We start from the raw sequence: 21,526 nt of genomic DNA on the forward strand, positions 1-21,526 counted from the left end.
TTCAAAGGCATTTAATTACTGCTAAATGCACTGCTGATCGCCTTCAATTCGCCGGCGATTACAAGGCGATTAGAAGGCATTTAACGGAAATTTGCGGGTAGGGCTGTTTGTCCACGTCAGCGTACAAGGAAAGATTACGGTTTCGTGATGTGTAATGTATATGTCTGATGTATGTGTGAATTATTATATAAACGATTAGACCAATAGGTCCGTCTGTTTTAATAAATAAATAAAAAAATAAAAAATAAAATATTGTGCACATTGTGCACATAGGCATGCGCAAAACGATTCTTTTCACCGAACGAGAACGAACTATTTTGCTCACCAAAAAGAACCGAACGTGAACGACGATTCTTTCGTTCTTTTTTTTCATGGGTTTTTTATTCACTAAGAACGCCTGTTATCTTTTTCATTTACCCACCATAGACGCCTATTGTAGCCAAAGAAGTACTCATTCTGCGGTTGACACCAATCATTTAAAAACATTAAACACTCGGCCCATCTGCTGTCTGGACAACACAAGCTATCGCAAAACCGACCAAAACCTAGCATGTAAAAATCCAATATGAGCAAAAATGTCTCCAGCATATATTGTACCCTATGCCTTATACACACTCAAGGATTCTATAAAAAAATCTACTTAAATATGGATCAACATGATGAGCGCAATCAATTCTGTTCAGTTCATTCGCGAACAATGACTAATCCGTTTGAACGGGATCGATATATTGAATTGTATAGGTATAATTTCCACACCAACAGAACACAGATCGAATACAAATGTGCCAGATCGAACGCGTTCGATGAATTCAGTTGTGTAGGTACGATTTACATACCAACAGAACACAGATCGAACACTAACGGATCAGATCGAACGCGTTCGATGAATTCAGTTGTGTAGGTACGATTCAAAAAGCCGGTCTCATGGTACAGTCGTCAACTCGTACGACTTAACAACATGCCCGTCATGGGTTCAAGTCCCAAATAGACCGTGCCGCCATATGTAGGACTGACTAACCTGCTATGGGGGGAAATCAATAAGTCACTGAAAGCCAACCCTACAAGTGTGTTGGCAGACCTTGACCGGCATCGGTTGTTGAGCCAAAGAAGAAGAAGAAGAAGGTACGATTTACATACCAACAGAACACAGATCGAATACAAATGTGCCAGATCGAACGCGTTCGATGAATTCAGTTGTGTAGGTACGATTTCCACACCAACAGCACACGTATCGAACACTGCTGGACAAATTCGATGGCGTTCGAGGAATTGAGTTGAATGGGTACGATTTCAACACCAACAGGGTACATTTTAATCTCTGACGACCCGTTCGCATGGTGCGAGAAAGAGCGAGATATCGGTATGATTTTGCACGTTTCATTACCACATTTATGTGTGCCGTCGAACACTGAACGGAACGTTCGAACGCGTTCGGTGTAGTCAGTTTCTTCCAAAAGTCCTGGTCGTTCTTTTGGTTAAGAATCTCGTTCGTTCGTGCACTTTACCGAACTGTTCGAACGGTGCGATTCTCATTCATTTTACACATGTCTAGAACTTCGGTAGAAGCCGGAAAAACAAGAAGCTTGCAGTTTCGTCCTCAGTGTACAGCAACCAAAACACTGAGTAAGAAGAAATAAACGACCGATCTAGGAGTATCAGAATAGCGGGGAAACGCATGGACCAACAAAAGAACATGAAAAGTGTTTTATAATAAACTTTTTGTTTGATATGGATTGAAGAGTACAATTGTTTTGTTTTGGGTCGGTAGCTTGTGCACAACGTGATGACAATTCTCAAAATGGCACCAGAAAAAACGCTTCACTCTGACGTTTCAACTGTTATAATAAGCTTAAACTCTGCAATATCCCCAAGTGACATTTTCGAGCAGATTGTTAGCGTTTTTCGAGTTGCTGGAAGCTTAAAGAGCAGGCTTAAAATTGGCTTAAAGAGCAAGCGATATTGCAGAGTTTAAGCTTATTATAACAGTTGAAACGTCAGTGTGAAGCATTTTTTCTGGTGCCATTTTGAGAATTGTCATCACGTTGTGCACAAGCTACCGGCCCAAAACAAAACATGCGTACTTTTCAATCCATATTAAACAACAAGTTTATTATAAAACACTCTTTCACGTTGTTTTGTTATTTTCCCAGCGTTTCTCCGCTATTCTGATGCTCCTGGATAGATCGTTTATTTCTTTTTACTCAGTGTTTTGGCTGTTGAACACCAAGGACGAAACTGCAAGCTTCTTGTTTGTCCGGCTTCTACCGAAGTTCTGACATAAACTTCAACGCTTCAACACATCGTTATTCACTCACACACCCATGTTTTCAAGAGTTCATATGAGGCAATGGGTTAAATCGAGCTGTTCACGAGGAGTTTAAGCTAAAAATGTAGAACAGTTGTCACCTGGGTCGCTTGCTCTTTAAGACAGTTTTAAGCCTGCTCTTTAAGCTTCCAGCAACTCGAAAAACGCTAACAATCTGCTCGAAAATGTCACTTGGGAATAATCTAGACTGAAAATTGCAGGCTAGTTTTTTGTGTGGTTTTGTATGGAGTGTTTACATGTTTTCTGCCTCCAACTGTCAAACTCCATACAAAAAACTAACTAGGATCGCTGGCCCGGTATGGCTGACGAACCGGGCATAGACCCACCCAAAAGAAATGTACCGAAAACATCACGAATGGGTGGTAGTGACGATGGGACGTAAACCATTAGATAGGACGTACTTCCATCATTTTGGTACTCGGTTGCGATGTAAATGATGCATATCCGTGATCATGAACGATGTTTTGCATTTTCCTAAAAAGATAATTCTTTCGATAACCTTTGATTGATATTAGATTCAAACAAGTTAATCTTTATCTAGACCGGTTGGCCATAAAAAAGAATTTTTATGTTACACAAACAGGATTACTCCTGACTAAAGCTAAACTATGAACTATATCTGGCTGATTCTAGACTTCAACTTCGACTGACTAAACCTAACAAGCTAAAGTTCTAACTAGGCCGCTGGTTGCTGGCTGCATTGGTCCGTTCTCCCGATCGGATGCGTGTCGCATTTCTTGCGCATGTCGCCGTTGTCCGCTCGTGGCCGGTGTGGCGTTACATCTTCGTCTGCTCGTAGCCGGTGTGGAATGCCAGCTTGCAGTCTGGTTTCTAGCGGGTCGTTCTGACTCCTCCCTTCTTAGATGACTTTGCCCTCAAAGTCTGCTGAAAGTGTGGAATGTTGTGGGTTTTTTCACGAAGGTTTCTATGTTATGGACATCCGTACGGTAGCAATCTCTTCGAAAATGTCACTTGGGTTACCACACGCACGAAAGAGATGGAATGAGCACGAACGACGGTTGACAGTTTGGCCGTCTGATGCACCAACACATCCGAACCTTCGACAGCGCGCTCAGAAGAGTGCCCGCTGCGCAAATTCGAGCAGTTTCCTGCGCAGGAAATGTACCAAAATCTGCGCTGGCCAGCGCAGATTTTGACTGGTCTCCCGCGCGGGACTTCAGCGATTCCTGCGCAGGCCTGCGCAGGTTTAGCGCCCTGTGTTGGCGAAATGGACGAACTATTTATGGCGGCGGAGCAAAAAAAAGGTCAAAAAATTTAAAAATATTGGCGCCCATTTTCTCGTCCGCTTCTTCTCCCTCCCTCACCCTGCTTTGCCTTACTTGCGCTTCTGCCCGTGCCTTCCGCCGCCAGCTGATTGGCTGTTGTGGTGTATGCGTTGATTTCATATGTGCATTGCGGTTGTGTATTGTTGTTATTGGTGGGTATTAGCATTTATTAATTTGTGTGTGGCCTTGAGACGCTGTGGGAGAAGCTGGATTGGGATTCAAAGTGTTATCGGTGTATTGATGGTTTATTTTATTTCGTGCCGCTGCTGATGAGACCATTCGATGCCCCTGCCAATTGAGGGTGAAGAAGCCTATTTAAAACAAGCGTAGGAGAACGTCTAACACTAATCTAATATTGTTTAATTTGAACATGTTTGATGCTTCAACGACCTTCTAAGCATCGTGTAGCACGATGTATAGTGGCAATAATTTTTTTTTAATATGCCGAAATCTGTCTCGAGTTTTCGGGTCTCGACACACACACGGACACACACACAATGCGGGAAAGTGACCGTCCACTCTATCATGCCGCGATCCCCCTCCCCTCCCGATGCTTTGGGTGAGGATGCGCTACAAGTTAAGCCAGCAATTCTACCGATAAGGTAGCGGAAATCGATCGTGCGTGTACGCGCGTTCGGGAGTGCGTTCTCGCGTACGCACGTGCATTCGTGCGTGCGCGTGTGTGCGTGTGCGTGCGGGAACCCCAAAACTGTTTGATTCTGATGCGTACATTGTCGCCGGCTGCGTCTACACACTCCATGCATTCTTAGAAAACGCACTGCACGCCGCCCGATCGATTACCGCTACCTACGAGACAATACAACCATTTAATTGGCACCACCATCTTTGCGACCGGTTCTGCTGTTGGGCGTATTAAAAAGACAAACGATCTAAACAAATGTGCGTGTGATATGTAGCACATTTGTTTCCAATTCAGCTAGCGGCCGCAGTGGAAACAACAATTTGAATTGAATCCATACAAAAGAGAATTCTGGTTTGGTTTATTACGGTGTGCGTATGATACTGCACCTGTCCGTCCAGAATCTGGTGGCTTGTTGGTTTTGAGTCGGTATCATGACGCCGTGCGACCGGCACTGCCTTGGAATGGGTTCAGATCGGTAGGTTCATGTTTTGGTCGAGTGCATTCCGTGCATTTGTCGCGCCGTAGAGGTAGCTTGGCAGCAACAAAGTCAAGACAAACTCTTCCCCGGGTGTGGACTGCTATGCTAAGTTCTTTTTATTATTCTTATTATTATAATTATAATTATTATTATTATTATTATTATTATTATTATTATTATTATTATTATTATTATTATTATTATTATTATTATTATTATTATTATTATTATTATTATCATTATTATTATAATAATAATTATGATTATTATTATTATTATAATTGGCGTAATAGCCAACGTGATCATGCCGGCCTTTTCAGGACTTGAGTACCACGTAGCCGGATAGTCAGCCCTTGCTACGGCGGACGGTTCATACGCGGTTAGAACCCACCGCCCAGGAATGATGGCGGTGCCGCGGTACCGCTCGTATCCTACGGGCAACTTGCATGCTGCCACACTGTCTCCTGCCCGATGCATACGCTGCAGGCAGAGGGAAGGATGCACCTCCACAGTAATAAAACATCCCCATGAACCAGCGGCGGATCTAACGGTAGGCGGACTAGGCGGTCGCCGAAGATCTGTAGTCTGTAGTATACCGTATTGTTACAACTGGACAGAGTATTAGCGACAAGGGCCCCCGAAAAGATGGTTGTTGGGGCTCGGTGGCAAGAGCACCATTTGCCCCCCCCCCCCTCCCCAGCAACAATTTTAGGGCCTGTTATTGATGATCGTAGGGGTCCCATGCCCCCCTCATTCCCCGCCGTCTATTTAAGTATAATGTTCAATCTCCCAACAGCTGTGTACCAGTACCCCCTCCTCTCGGTCATCAGTTACCATGTATAGGGGTCACAAATTGTCTTTCCGCCTAGGACACCCGATTCTCCTAATCCGCCACTGTTATGAACACCTTCTTTTCTTTGACCGATGGATCATAACATTCCGGAAGAAAACACACTAGGCGAAAGTGTTGCACACACACGCACACTTACACCCTTGCGCAGACGACTCAACCTATTTGTGTAATCTACACCATAGGAAAGCAAAAGCTTAGTGTTACAAAGTTATGCTTAATGCTTAACACGTTCAGTTCGATGGCAGACCCCAGGGACTGCCAGTGGACTTTCCAGTATACTGATTTCACAATCAACTTGCGTTCTAGATGCCGGCGGAACAGAATGTTGATGAAAATCAGCGTCGGGCTGATCGTGTTAATGCGAATTAGGATTCTGCGCGTTGCACAGCAAACCCTCCAGCGTGAGCTAGCGATTCCTTAGTCATTTTTAAGTTGCAGCAATTGAACTCATTGCGCTTTTTTAGTTTGATTTGTGAAAATTCAACTTTTTCGCCACAATGTTTGTTAACGGCTTTTTTAAGCGCCACAACAGCTCGCGAGCACACTGGGGCCTCAACAACTGCGCTTAGGTAAGGATCTATGCTTTTCCGCACGTTTCTTAAAATGTATTCTCGTCCTATCTTTTATTTTACTGGTCATGAAAGCCTTTCAAATTCCTCCAAACATATGTTATCAAAATTAAAACAGATTTTACACGTTTCAATCGAACCTTTTGAAGATGTGCCGGTTATCATTATTGAGGCGAAAAATACAATACCATAGCCTCACCAAGCGCCGTATGTCAAAAGCATCTGCCCATTTTGCCCCAAGCGTAACTGCCCATTTTTCTCCACGTGAAGCATTTTTGGATTTTTTGTTATAATAGTAAAAATACGCATTCAATGGCCTTGCTTTCTTCAGAAAAAATGTAAAGAAATATCATATCTTTATACCATTTGAAACTTCCACCAATCCTTGAGACACTGGTTTCAGCTCATTTTCGAAGTGGCAAAAATTACATCAATATGCTACTTAATCTCATTTTGCATTTCTCTTGGTTATTTGTTATGTAAGAGTTATGATAGATACATGGTGTTTATAGAACACTACAATGAATACATTTTGAGCATTCGAAAGTATCTTTGTAGTGAAATAATGCTTAAATAGAAGGTACCCATTTTGCCCTACATGCCCATTTTGCCCCGCTTTCCTCTACAAAATTATAATATTTGGCCAGAATCAGATCAAATAACTATTTAAGTGGCAAAAACATACAACCACAAGCCTATATCTACAACTTAACGGAAAACCTCAAAATTCGATATAAGGGAAAGTGGGACAAAATGCACCGGTTAATGATTTTGGTCTGTATCTTATTGGTTAACCGTCTTGTGTACGACCAAAAAACTTTACGTAATCGTACAACCGCCTACCCGGGTAGGCCACACATTTTGTATGGAACAATGATATTTTTCGTGGCTAAAAGAGTATATCTTTTGAATTTCTTGTAAGATTTGAATGAAAACTGTCTTAAAGGTTCAAAATAATGTTTTATAACACATCATAGTAAAATTAGAATTTTAAAAATCCTATCAAGATTTTTTCATTCAAAAATATGTTGTAACTCTACCACCATAACTGGCCAGGCCGCATGTTTTAAGTAGATGATTAGTCTTTTTCTAAGTTTTACTTACGTTTCTTTCAAAAGTTCACAGAAAAAGTTCAAAAGTTCAGTTCAAAAGTTAAAATATGCTCATTATGTTTTATTAAAAACCGGCTCCGACCGGCTTCAGACAACTTCGGAACCTCCTCCACTCCAACCCAATGGAGCCGGCTCCGCACCCACGGCTCGGAAGCTGACTCCACTCCAGCTGCTCCGGAACCGGCTCCGCACCAACGACTCCGCACTCATGGCTCCAAAGCCGGTTTTTATGGATCGCACCAAAAAAATCATTTTGAATAAAGTTTCAACCGGGAAGATCCATAATTAGCTGAGTAAATAATGTTGAAAGGAATCTATAAAAACAAATCGATAAGTGTTGAACATTGTTCAACAATCACACAATCACATTAGCCACATCAGTTAGCCTAAAAACACGAATCTATCTTCTCGCAAGTGTAGAAGCTATCATACAATGCCGTCTCTATTGAAACGTTAGTCCAGAGCCGTTAGTCCGGAGCCTTTGATTCGTCGCCGGCTCCGGGGCTGTTTGTACGGAGCCGGCTCCGGAGCTGATGGTGCGGATCCGGCTCCGGAGCTGTTGGTGTGGATCCGGCTATGGAGCCGTGGGTGCAGAGCCGACTTCGGAGCCAGTGGTGCGCTCCAAAACACCTATCCGTATTTGGCAGTAACATTATGACAAAAGTATGAATGTGTGTGTTAACTTTCAGTAAATTTTATTTCGTTTGCTTGTAGTGGTTGGTATCATTTTAAAAGAGATGATTTCAGTGTTAATTTCAAAATATGGTTACACTGTAATACAACATTTGAAAGAAAAAAAAAGACATAAGCATCCTCTCAAAACATGCGGCAAGACCGGTTGGGGTGTTAGAGTTACAGCACATTTTTTATTGAAAAAAATATTGATAGGATTTTTAAAATTCTAATTTTACAACGATATCTTATAAAACATTATTGTGACCCTATAAGACAATTTTTATTCAAATCTAACAAGTAATTCAAAAGATATACGCTTTTAACCACGAAAAACATAATTCTTTCATACAAAATGTATGGCGGTTGTACATGTGAAGGGTATATAAACTTAAATAATTTAAAAAAATATTTAAACATTTTTGATATTTTTTATATTTTGCACATGGGTAGAAAACATCTTTTCTGAGACATTTTTAAAATTTGAAGTCGATACGATTTTTTAATCCAAAGTTATTTTGGAATAAAGATGCGAGACTTAATCGGGTAGGCGGTTGTACACATGACGGTTAAACTACTTTCCACTGTTATTTCATCAATCCATACTTCAATGTCTTCTTAATGAAAAACAAATCATAAGATTAATAACAAATAGATACGTTTAAAATGGATTTTAAAAATCTACGTCAAAAGTCGTAGGGTAAAAAATGTATTATGTAGGGTAAAATGGTCTTGTTACGGGGCTAAATGGTCTTGCACAAAATATCAACACTACAAAACAAAGGGGCAAAATGAACTTTGGTTTAAGCTCTTGCATCGCAGTAGAATTGTGAGAGTAGAAATTAAAGTTTAGTATTTAAGTGTTTTGTTGAATAATTTAATCAAATGCTGGAATATTTCAATAATGCACGTGTTGTCAGTTTTTTTTGACGTATACATACAGTACAGTTTGATTTATGTAAAGTTAGTGTATTGTAGCGACCTTAGCTTATACCACAGCTTCATCATGTTGCTCCTGTGAAGACATAAATACCATTTTGACCCAAGCTGGAACGATCATTTTCCCCAAGTGAAATAACTTACAAACAATAACATTAAAAACTTTAAATTAGATTAAAATGGTTACTTTTCTCACGTAAATCATAGACAAATATCATGTGCCTGGATACACATTTTTTTTGCTCTAATTAAATGTTAAATTCTTACGAAAGCTTATTTTCGAGACGCTCAAATTTACATCGCTTAGAGCAAACATTTTATTTGCTAAATTATTCATTTATTTTGAAAACTTATATTATGAAACGTTCATGGTGGGCTTTAAACATTGTATTTAATGTTTTTCAATCATTATAAAACATAATAACCGTGTTAATTTGCGAATAATGACCATTTCGACCCACCTAAACATTTTGCCCCAGGTTCCCCTACATGAATATTCGTTATACGTGATTACTCCGCATTTATAGCGAATATAATCCTTGTAATTTGAAATATAAAGGACATGTTTTCTGAAATCTTCTAAATGTTTGATTTCCCGTATTTTTTAATAAGTGTCCTGAGTTTGTGTGCTAAATTTGGATCAAATCGACGTTGCAGTTTTTGCATGTAGCATAAATGTTAATGTAGACAAAGAAAAATTCATACGTTTATTTTTATTTATTAGTAAATTTTTATTTTTTCAAAATTGATATAAAGTTTAATTTAGGTAACACACTTTCCCCTGTATGAATGACAGTTTGAAGAACAGCAATTTTCATGACGGGTACACTGCGAAATTAAAACAAAGAAAATAATAAGTCTAACTTATTATAGCTAAAGGCATAACTACTTACGCTATCACCAATAACTTTACACCGCCCTTCTATAGGAGTAACGCTTTGCTCTGTCGTTGAAATTTGTACACTGTAACGGGTAATGAGGTCATCTAAATTTTGTACTTGAATATATGGTCCATTTATAACCGACGGACGAGTTAACTCTGATTCCAGCACACCAACACGGATCTCTGTTGAACACACAGATTTATAGCATGCTCCGGAACAGCATTCTTTGTTGTGGACACACTATATATAGTATATAGTATACATATTGTTATATATACATAAACAAAAATACAAAATAAAATAATAATATATTGGTTAATTAATTTATTGCTTTTCAATGACTTACAAATAAGCCGTTCGATGTGCACTTGGGTGTTCCTGTGCTTGGTTCGTCTACTGTTCCCCCAAAACGATTGGAAGTATAAATTGATGTTACAGGTAGATTTGGATCTGCCACGACTGAAAGGTCATATCTGTTGACGCATTTATATGCAAAACTTAAACAACTTTTGGAGCAGCATTCCGAAGATGTTAAACACTGGTTTAAAAATTATAGATAATCAGGTTTGAGTTTCAATGAAAATATAATACACTGATGCGTAAATTCATGTTAATTGTTTTATAACATATAAATACCACGCTATACGACACGTGTCTTCTACATCATTGCTCTCCAAGATTTTAAGGATTATGGACTGCTTTTGTTTGAAAATACCGCCCATACATATTAAGTGCGTATAATTATTAGACTAAGTTTAAATAGTTTAGATAAAAACTATGTTTGATACTATTCTATACATGCCTAATGAAAATTTAATCTTGATTGTGGGGAAAAAACGATTTCTTAAAAGAAGCTTTTCTTTAAAAAAAATCAAGTCTTTCGCGAACAACATATGTTTATGCCACGAACTAAAAGTAGTCTACGGATTACAAATTGGAGACCCCTGTGTAATGAAAAAAGTAATTTATTAATTACTTCTCTACATATTGGTATTGTAGTACAGTCGTGAGTTCGTACGACCTAACAACATTGCTATCATGGGTTTTAGCTCCGTTAGGACCGTGCCCTCTATGCACACAATAACATTTGTTAAGCAAAACATGCCGGTGAGCCGGTCTCATGGTACAGTCGTCAACTCGTACGACTTAATAACATGCCCGTCATGGGTTCAAGCCCCAAATAGACCGTGCCGCCATACGTAGGACTGACTATCCTGCTATGGGGGGAAATCAATAAGTCACTGAAAGCCAACCCCACAAGTGGGGTTGGTAGGCCTTGACCGGCATCGGTTGTTGAGCCAAAGAAGAAGAAGAAGAAGCAAAACATAAAAACAAAAAATTCAATTTTTTTTAAAGTACAGTCACTTCACTTTTGTTTGAGATCAAATGAGACTGTGAAATAGGAGAGCTTTTGAAGTTATAGAGATTGAAAGTTAAAAAAAAGTCCATGGAAAGCTATAGAAAAGTTCAAAACATTATTTTGCCAGTTGAACTAGCAAACATGGCAATAGCATACACAAATAATGTTTTTCTAAATTATAGGGACAATGATGTATATTCTGAAAATGAGGAGAATGTTAACATTCAAGAAGCAGGGGTTTTTCAAAGTTAAGAGCTCTTACATTAAATAGAGTTTCATATTTCAAGAAGGAGGGGTTTTTCAAATTTAAGATTTCTTATATTAAATAGAGTTCACTGTGTGTGTCATTTTACTCCTAGTTTAAATATCTTGATTTATTAGTGTAGGCTCTTTTTGATTTTCGTATACTCACATATTCACCAATTTTAGCACACACGTTTGGAAATGAAGTATGTGTTGTTGTTAAAATAGAGGAAGTTTCATCGCCTATTCGATTCGTAAAGTTTACCGTTGAGGTCTGTGGTGTTGAATAGAGTGGCACAGTGATGGCAGAACCAGATGGACTCAGTGGCACACATTTATAAGAGAAAGTTAAACAATTGCCTGAACAACATTCCATATGTGTCAAACACTATTGTTTCAATTTAAAAAAAAAATGCAATTAAGTAATATGTTGTTTGAAATGTGGTTAGTTTTAAACTTACATATTCTCCGTTCAGAGCGCATGTCTTTTGGGTTAAACTTGCACCACCATCATCTGCTCCGAAACGATTTGCAGTATCAATTGGAACTGGCTTCACTGGAACGCTTATAAATCCTTCAGAAGCACTTGCTGGCACAGGTACGCATTTATATGAGAAGCTTAAGCAACTTCCTGAACAACAATCTCGATGAGTAAGACACTATTTCATAATAAAAAGGTGTTTAGGTAAAATAATCAATAAGACTTAATCTCATATTCATAAAATTTATCATTAAATCACTACTCAACCAATAAAAATTATCATTGTTTTTCTAGAAGTTGTAAAACCAGTTTTAAGATGACAATTCTGACTTACATATTCATTATTTTTTGCACATTGCTTTTTATCTGTTTGCGCTTCACAGAAAAATAAACAACTCAGTGTCACTATAACAAACAACAATATCTGGTGATGCATATTATTTCTTCAATTAGCTTGCTACAACTTCTCTTTCGTTCAATGTGTTTTTAATATTAGTAACAATGCCGTTAATGCCGTCCAAAACAGCTATCTCCCAAGTATAATTTAAGTGATCTTGCTATTTCAACGAACGAATCCGCACTGACTGTAAACTCTGATTGTAGACAAAGGTAAGCCAAAACAATCGCTTCAAAGAAATTCGAATGGAATGACGAAGAACCATGCATCGATCGCATTTGCAGAGAGGGTATGCGAATGTATTAGTATTTGTTGAATTGCTTACAACGCCACATGCTATGGAACAAACTTACATTATCAAAATGGTTAAAGACAAACGAGAAATGTAAACTCCTGCATCACATGCTAAAAGTTGATAATGAACAACCGAACTGGCACTTAAATATGATTATCAAGTATAAACATGGACAGTGTAATGAATATTTTTCTTTTTTTTTTGCGAAGACTGATTTTTTCTATTTGTGAAGAAATAGCCTTGACCGACAACGGTTGTTGAGCCAAAGAAGAAGAAGAACAAGAGTATTGAATTTATTCACATTTCAATCATGATGTTAATCTTCAATGGAATTAGTACTAAAATTTCCTACTTATGATAATGTTTGTGTTTTTTTTCTACACATGTCAAGCTGATTTCATTCTCCTTTTTGTTTTTGGTATTTTCCCCGTTATATCTGGAATTTCTTGTTAGTCACTGAACCGGATTTTACGCACACATTAGCACTCATACAACATTATTGTATGGTGTATGGTGTATTGTGTACACGCTCGGGCACCTTGACCGCTATCAAGGTGAACATTTTAGAAATGCTCTGACGATTCAGTAATATAAAAGCTCTTGCGTTAGGAATTTCACAGTCAGCTAGTTAATTGTTGTGTTAACTAGTCAACCCTTTACCAAACATAAAGCGATGAAGAGAATGTAACATTATTTTAACATAAAAGGTTAATCATTAAATTTAACATTCATTAGAGCCCGAACAACTTAATACATTGTATAAAGCTACGAATTTCCTGTTTTTTATCTATAAATTCCCAACTGAAATATTGCTTGAAACACACAGTGCTTCAATCGGAGAGCCGGGCAAAATTTCTTTAATTTTAAGCAAGATTTGCCCTGTCTTAGGATTGATGCATTGTACATGCCTGGATTAAAATTCTTTTGATAAGTTTATTTATGGTTTACTGTTTTGAAATATTTAATTTCTTGTAAACATTATCAGCATAAACACACTTCATGAGCCCTGTGAGGAACGAAATGTGAGCGACGAGGAATCGGTTTTTAACGTTTTTATCCCTTTGAAGGCAACTGAAGGTTTTACATCACGTATGTGAGATCGATAGCGGAAATTTAAGGAACACAATTACCGCTTGAACTCCGACTTTGGTAAAATGATTTGCTAGGAAAAATCTATTTGCTCTTGGAAGAACTTTCACCTACAGAATACTATGAAACGAATTAAATACAGTTTATTTTATATTTTTGCCTGTTCAAGCTAATGTAACGTCTTCAAATTATATGATATTTAAATATTGTAAGAAAGAATTTTATGTTTATGATAATGTTTATAGTTTGTGTTTTTTGAAATGTTAGATAAGATCTAAGACAATATGTTTGGTAGATTTTTTTTAGCAACTTCGTAGTTTATATACAAATAACAATGAACACATGGTAGCATAGATATTTTATATAGATTTTAAAATTAAAGATTTAAAGTATCGATTAGTTTAAAATATTAGACGAGCTTAAAAATAATGATTGTCTTCTTATATTACAATTAAAACATAAAATGTTTCAGTTTTTACTGGAATTTTTAGCTCATGCATATAAACAAATTTAAATGTGTAATTAAAACTCGATATTTTTTATTTTATTTATGTTTATCTTAGTATGAATCTGTTTTTTTTATATAGAAAAATTAATGATTCCAAAATGGGTAAACGTTATGATACATTTCTCTTAACTTTACAACCAATAGATTTATTTGGTGTTATAATTGTTAATATCAATTAAAATGCAATAAAACATACTAATATAAATAAATACTACAAATATGAAATATATAAATATAAATAAAAACTAGGATAAAAATATACCGGTATAAAAATACTGAAAATATATTGGACTTTTGTATGCGTCGTGTTTTATACATTCGTAACATGGACAATTTTCCAATATTGTATGCATACACAATATATGTCCATCAAGAAAAGATTCAAATAATACAAACTTTTCTAAACATTCGATACTACGTTGATTACATATTTTTATCCCAATAAAATATGTTTCTGATATGTTGTGGAAACAACGTAAACTGTTAAATTATAAATAATTTTAAGGCTAGACTATGTTTGAACAGGATTAACATTCTGCTGCACTCATTTCGCGTGCATGAAAAAAAGGTTTTGAGTGCAATTTTGAGTTATAAGTGATTTTGCTAGGTGATAAAATGAAGTACACATAAAAAATGAAAGAAATTCGATGAATATCATAGTAGATGCTTCCATTGTATAGTCAGTTTGAAGATTTATTTAGAACTGTAGATAAAGAAACAAAATGTTGCTTATGTAACTCGAACTTGTATATTGTGGTACATTTACTATCAAGCTGGAACTTTAACAAATAAAAACATATGGTGCGACCCCTCATTACGAGTACACTTTATAACGAGCTTTGTTGATAACAAGTAAATCAAAATGCTTAACAAATCTCTCTAAACAAAATAAATCTCGCATAAAAAGCATTGTGATCCACTTGTTTGATGCCGATGTGAATTCACATATGCTTGGTAAATATTTGTTATTTGTTATTTTTTAGAAAACAGAGCAAAGGTCTCCAAACTACGGCCCGTGGGCCGCATGTGGCTCTTAATAGCATTTAATAAGTTTATTATTTTGACTATTGTAATCGTTACATGTATTGCTTTTTAAAGACGAAAATCAAGCTTCAAGAAAATGGTGTGTAGTGTTTTTTTGATTCAGATTAAATGTTCTTATTAATTATTAAAAAAAATTTGGTAAAATTAAAGCTCAGTCCCTATGTTACATTAGATAAGTGTTACATGCATAAACATTTTACGTAGCAACATGTTTAAGGCCGGGGCACATTGTCCGTGCTTGCTAGTGTAATTTCGATATTCCCTAGTACGTCTGGCGACGCCCTGCGCAAGCTAAATGTTGGTATAATGTATGTGTCAAAATTATACATACTTGGATGAAACACCAGGTGGATTAAAAATATCAGGTGGTGCATAAGGGCCTTTGGGGGGTCGCCACAGTTGAGGGACTTTACGTCATTTTAAAACCTTTAGCTAATGGTTTCCGCACACAAAGCATAGCAAATAGAACAGATTTATTTGAGTGCATTTTTGTGTGTCTATTGATTTTATCTAAAAAATGAGGTATATAAAAAAAGATTTGATGATTTTTTTTATGTACGAAATGTAAAATCATGTGAGTAAGACTTATAATCTCACGTAAATTGTCCATGCGGCTCGTAGATAATGTGGAATTAATGTGAAAATTGAAAAAAATAATGATTTCTTAGTGTTTATCCTCAAAAATGTCGAAAATACAATGAATTGAAAACACCTTACGTCAAATGACGAATTGTCAAAATGCTCTAGATTTCACCACCTGATATTTTTAAATCTACCTTGTATCTCATCAACCTTGTTTTCTGAAGCGTTTGGCAGCTGTCAGTTGTTATGTTGCGCTTCGTGTTATGCTGTGTGGAGTCCTGCAGATAGATTCTTCATTAACGTCTTTTATTTTTTAATTACGACCAATGGATTACAGGTGTCCACCGTAATACGACTGTATGGGACCGAATAAATGTCCCAAAGCAAGAGTTAAGTCGAAAAAGTCGTATGTCAAATATCTATGAATATTAAGTTTATAACTGAAATTGAAAAGTTGTAATCTATGATATAGTGAATTTTATTTAAAGTAATGTTCGACAATGTAATAATTATATTCCAAAAGCGGTACACAATATAGATATTCAAGATGGGGTAGTAGTGGAATCTTTGGAAATGTGCGTATAACGGTTAGCAGCACAGAAATAAAAAAAAACATCAATTTCTTGTCAATGACAACTTTTGATTGTCAAAATCAAATTCGTCGTATCTGCGAATCGTCGTAACTCGAGGGGGTCGTAAATCGGGGCATGCCTGTATTGACCAGGAGCAATTAATTTTAGCAGGAAATACCAGATTGTTTTTAGAGGTAATCGGTAGGAAATCTAAAGTAATTTGGTAATTTTCGGTAAAAACTAATTCTTCGTCACTCATTAAATTCATTGAATTTCAATTTTATGAATAAACAGTCAATACTCAGAAAATTCTTTGATTTTCGGATAGAAAAATTGAATTTTAGTGTGCTAAATTTTGAACAGATATTCGATCGAAAATCGATAGAACTACAGTGGAGCGCCGGTTATCCGTGCTCTTCGGGACTCCCCCCTGTGCAAAGCGACGGAAAAAATCATTCCCTTTCGCGCATTTTCTCATGCCTTCTTTTTCCCTCCTACGGCAAATTTGTCGAGCAGCGTTTCGAGCTACCCGTCCCTGACTCTGCCTCATACCCCTCGCCTGAGCGCGCTGTCGAAAGTTTGGATGTGTTGGTGCGTCAGACGGCCAATCGCTGTCAGCCGTCGTCCGTGCTTTTTCCCTCCCTAGCGCTATCTCTTTCACGCTTATGGTCAATGCTGATGAGCTGCTGTGGCGCTTAAAAAACCGTTAACAAACATTGCGGCGATGAAGTTGCATTTTCTCAAATCAAACCAAAAAAGCGCAATGAGTTCTATTGCTGCCACGTAAAAATGACTAGGCATCGCTAGCTTACGCTGGAGGGTTTGCTGTGCAACGCGCAGAACCCTAATTCGCATTAACACATTCAGCCCGGCGCTGATTTTCATCAACTTTTCATTCCGCCGGCATCTAGAACGCAAGCTGATTGTGCAAGTTTACTGGCAGTCTTTGGGGCCTGCCATCGATCTGAACGTGTTAAGCATTAAGCATAACTTTGTTACACTAAGCTTTTTTGCTTTCGTATGGTGTAGATTACACAGATATGCTGAGCCGTCTGCGCAAGGGTGTGAGTGTGCCGAATGTATGCACTTCCGGAATTTTATGATCCATCAGTCAAGGAAGGGAAGGTGTTCATGAAAGGTGGAAAGACGATGTGGCCCCTGTAAATGATAACTGATGACCAGGAGAAGGGGGTACTGGCACACAGCTGTTGGGAGATTGAACAGCATACTTAAATTGACGGCGGGGGCGGGCTTCGACCATGGGACCCCTACGCTCATTGGTCACAGGCCCTACAATTATTTCCGGCATGAGGGGGGAGGGGGGGGGCAAATGACTCTCCAGCCACTTGGCCACAACGACCATTTTTCCGGGGTCCTTGTCGCTAATACTCTGTCCACTTGTACGGTGTTGACGGTGTTTTTTATTGTGAAAGTGCATCCTTCCCCCTGCCTGCAGCGTATGCATCGGGAAGGAGACAGTGTGGCAGTATGCAAGTTGCCTGCTGGATATGAGCGGTCCCGCGGCACCGCCTTCATTCCGCACATCTTAACAGCATGCCCGTCATGGGTTCTAACCGCATATGAACCGTCTGTCGTAGCAAGCAAAGTGGGTAGAAAGGAGGTGTCGTCATACAGAACAATTGGCCATCAAGGCTTTCGAAAAAAGCACAAAACCAGGATCGACGGCAGTTGTCAAATGCGACGAATGTTGCTGGTATACGGGTATGATTAATGAATTGTTTTCGTTTACCAAATATTTGTATAGCTCTTAAAACTTGTATTTTGCATCTAATGTTCATAAATCGGCATTTTCAACGTGATATTGCGGCTGCTGCTTGTATACAAATATCGACGGCTGTTGTCAAACTGAATCTCAAAATGGCAACATGCTAAACGCTAGGAAGACACCTCCTCTATATTCCACCTTGGTAGCAAGGGCTGACTATCCGGCTACGTGGTACTCTAGTCCTGAAAAGGCTGGCATGATCGCGTAGGCTATTATGCCAATAATAATAATAACAAGAAGAACTAAGCATAACAGTCCACACCCGGGGAAGAGTTTGTCTTGACTTTGTTGCTGCCGGGTTACCGCTACGGCGCGACAAATCAAAAAAATGAAATCGACCAAAACATGAACCTACCGATCCAAACCCATTCCATGGCATTCGCTCGGCGTCATGATACCGACTCCAAGCCAACAAGCCGCCAGATTCTAGACGGACAGGTGCAGCAGGATACGCGCACCGTAATAAACAAATCCAGAATCCTCTTTTGTATGGACTCAATTCAAAATGTTGTTTCCACTTGCATCCGCGAGCAGATTTGGAAAGAAATGAGCAATATATTACAGGCACATTTGCTTCGATCGTTTGTTTTTTTAATACCCCCAACAGCAGAACCGGTCGCAAAGATGGTGGTGCCTATTCAATGGTTGTATTGTCTCGTAGGTAGCGGTAATCGATCGGGCGGCGTACAGTGCGTTTTCTAAGAATGCATGGAGTGTGTAGACGCAGCCGGTAACAATGCACGCATCACGATCAAACAGTTTTGGGGTTCCCGCACGCACGCACTTACACACCCGCGCGCACGCGAGCACGCACCCACGAAAGCGCGCACGCAAGCACGCACCCCCCACGCGGCACGCACGAAGTAAAATAAACCATCAATACACCGATAACACTTTAAATTCCAAAATGAACCAGCTTCTCTCGCATCGTCAAGGTCACACACAATAAATAAATGCTAACACCCACCAATTACAATACACAACCGCAATGTAGTACTACATATATACCAACGCATACACACAATCAGCTGGCGGCGAAAGGCACCCGTTGTGCAAAGCGACGGAAGGCGTTATGGCGTTCTGAGAATTTTATCATGCTTTCCTTTTCTCTCCAACGGCAAATTTGTCGAGCAGCTCGTCGAGCTGCCCGTCCCTGGCTCCGCCTCATTCCCCTCGCCTGAGCGAGCTGCCGAAGGTTTGGATGTGTTGGTGCGTCAGACGCCCAATCGCTGTCAGCCGTCGTCCGTGCTTTTTCCCTCCCTAGCGCCATCTCTTTCTCGCGTGTGGTCAATGCTCGCGAGCTGTTGTGGCGCCTAAAAATGCCGTTAACTAACATTGCGGCGATGAAGTTACATTTTCACAAATCATACCAAAAAATCGCAATGAGTTCAAACACTGCAATATAAAAATGACTATAGAATCGCTAGCACGCCCGCTGCGCAAATTCGAGCAGTTTCCAGCGCAGGAAATGTACCAAAATCTGCGCTAGTAAGCGCAGATTTTGGCTGGTCTCCCGCGCGGGACTTCAGCGATTCCTGCGCAGGCCTGCGCAGGTTTAGCGCCCTGTGTTGGCGAAATGGACGAACTATTTATGGCGGTGGGGCAAAAAAACGCCAAATATTGGCGCCCATTTTTTCGTCCGCTTCTTCTCCCTCCCTCACCCTGCTTTGCCTTACTTGCGCTTCTGCCCGTGCCTTCTGCCGCCAGCTGATTGGCTGTTGTGGTGTTATGCGTTGATTTCATATGTGCATTGCGGTTGTGTATTGTTGTTATTGGTGGGTATTAGCATTTATTAATTTGTGTGTGGCCTTGACACGCTGTGGGAGAAGCTGGATTGGGATTTTAAGTGTTATCGGTGTATTGATGGTTTATTTTATTTCGTGCCGCTGCTGATGAGACCATTCGATGCCCGCGCCAATCGAGGGTGACGAAGCCTATTTAAAACAAGCGTAGGAGAACGTCTAACACCAATCTAATATTTTTTAATTTGAACATGTTTGATGCTTCAGCGACCGTCTAAGCATCGTGTAGCACAGTGTATAGTGGTTATAATTTTTTTTTAATTTGCCGAAATCTGTCTCAAGTTTTTGGGTCTCGACACACACACACACGCACACAGCGCGGGGAAAGTGACCGTTCTTTCTATCATGTCGCGATCCCCCACCCCGTTCGGCACTAGGCATGAGGATGCGCTATATGATAGCTGATGTTAGCGGAAGGGGAGGGGGGTTTAGTGGGGGGTACGTGCTTGCGTTGGCGCTTTCGTAGGTGCGTTCTCGCGTGCGCACGTTCGTAGGTGCGTTATCGCGTGCGCGCTTTCGTGAGTGCGTGCTCGCGTGCGCGCTTACGTGCATGTGTGTGTGTGTGTGTGTGTGTGTGTGTGTGTGTGTGTGTGTGTGTGTGTGTGTGTGTGTGTGTGTGTGTGTATGTGTGTGTGTGTGTGTGTGTGTGTGTGTGTGTGTGTGAGAGAGAGTTTGCGCGCGCTTGTTTGTGTGTTTGTGTGTGTGCGTGCGTTTGGAAACTCCAAAACTATTTGATTCTGATGCGTACATTTTCATCCGCTGCGGCTACAAAGTCCATGCATTTTCGATCTCGTTACCTGAGAGACAACACAACCATTGGCATTGGCATCTTTGCGATCGGCTTTGCTGTTGGGGGTATTAAAAAGACACACGATCTAAGCAAACGTGCGTGTGATATATTGCACATTTATTTCTAATTCAGCTAGCGGACGCAACTGGAAACAAAACTTGAATTGAATTCATACAAAAGAGGATTCTGGATTTGTTTATTACGGTGCGCGTATGGTGCTGCACCTGCCCGTCCAGAATCTGGCAGCTTGTTTGGTTTGGAGAAGTTATCATGACGCCGATTGACCGGGATTGCCTTGGAATGGGTTCAGATTGGTAGGTTCATGTTTTAGTCGAGTGAATTCCGTGCATTTGTCGCGCCACAGCGGTAGACCCGGCAGCACCAAAGTCAAAACAAAAACCTTCCCCGAGTGTGGACTGCTATGCTAAGTTCTTCTTCTTCTTATTATTATTATTATTATTATTATTATTATTATTATTATTATTATTATTATTATTATTGGCGTAATAGTCTACGCGATCATGCCGGCCATTTCAGGACTTGAGTACCACGTAGCCGGATAGTCAGCCCTTGCTACGGCGGACGGTTCATACGCGGTTAGAACCCACCGCCCAGGAATGTTGGCGGTGCCGCGGTACCGCTCGTATCCTACGGGCAACTTGCATGCTGCCACACTGTCTCCTGCCCGATGCATACGCTGCAGGCAGAGGGAAGGATGCACCTCCACAGTAATAAAACATCCCCATGAACCAGCGGTGGATCTAACGGTAGGCGGACTAGGCGGTCGCCGAAGATCTGTAGTCTGTAGTATGCCG

At 39.5% G+C, this 21,526-nt stretch overlaps 2 protein-coding genes across 3 annotated transcripts in view; one reads left to right on the forward strand and one right to left on the reverse strand.

Moving 5' to 3' along the window:
- Positions 1 to 21,526, forward strand: part of LOC121603610 (muscarinic acetylcholine receptor gar-2) — a 274,048-nt gene that overhangs the window by 59,134 nt on the left and 193,388 nt on the right. The window lies entirely within an intron of this gene.
- On the reverse strand, positions 9,585 to 12,501 carry LOC121603611. Of its 2 annotated transcripts, XM_041932601.1 has the most exons (6): positions 12,181 to 12,496; positions 11,827 to 12,024; positions 11,535 to 11,753; positions 10,109 to 10,300; positions 9,772 to 10,002; positions 9,585 to 9,706 (listed from the first exon to the last, which is right to left on the reverse strand). In XM_041932601.1, the coding sequence occupies exons 1-6, from the start codon at positions 12,280 to 12,282 to the stop codon at positions 9,641 to 9,643; spliced, it is 1,008 nt and encodes a 335-aa protein (XP_041788535.1). In that variant the 5' UTR covers positions 12,283 to 12,496; the 3' UTR covers positions 9,585 to 9,640. The 2 variants fall into 2 exon arrangements, with proteins under 2 accessions (XP_041788535.1, XP_041788537.1); XM_041932603.1 differs by lacking the exon at positions 10,109 to 10,300 and having other exon boundaries at positions 12,181 to 12,501.

Source organism: Anopheles merus, chromosome 2R, assembly GCF_017562075.2.
Source record: "Anopheles merus strain MAF chromosome 2R, AmerM5.1, whole genome shotgun sequence".
In the NCBI taxonomy this organism is placed as follows: Eukaryota; Metazoa; Arthropoda; class Insecta; order Diptera; family Culicidae; genus Anopheles; species Anopheles merus.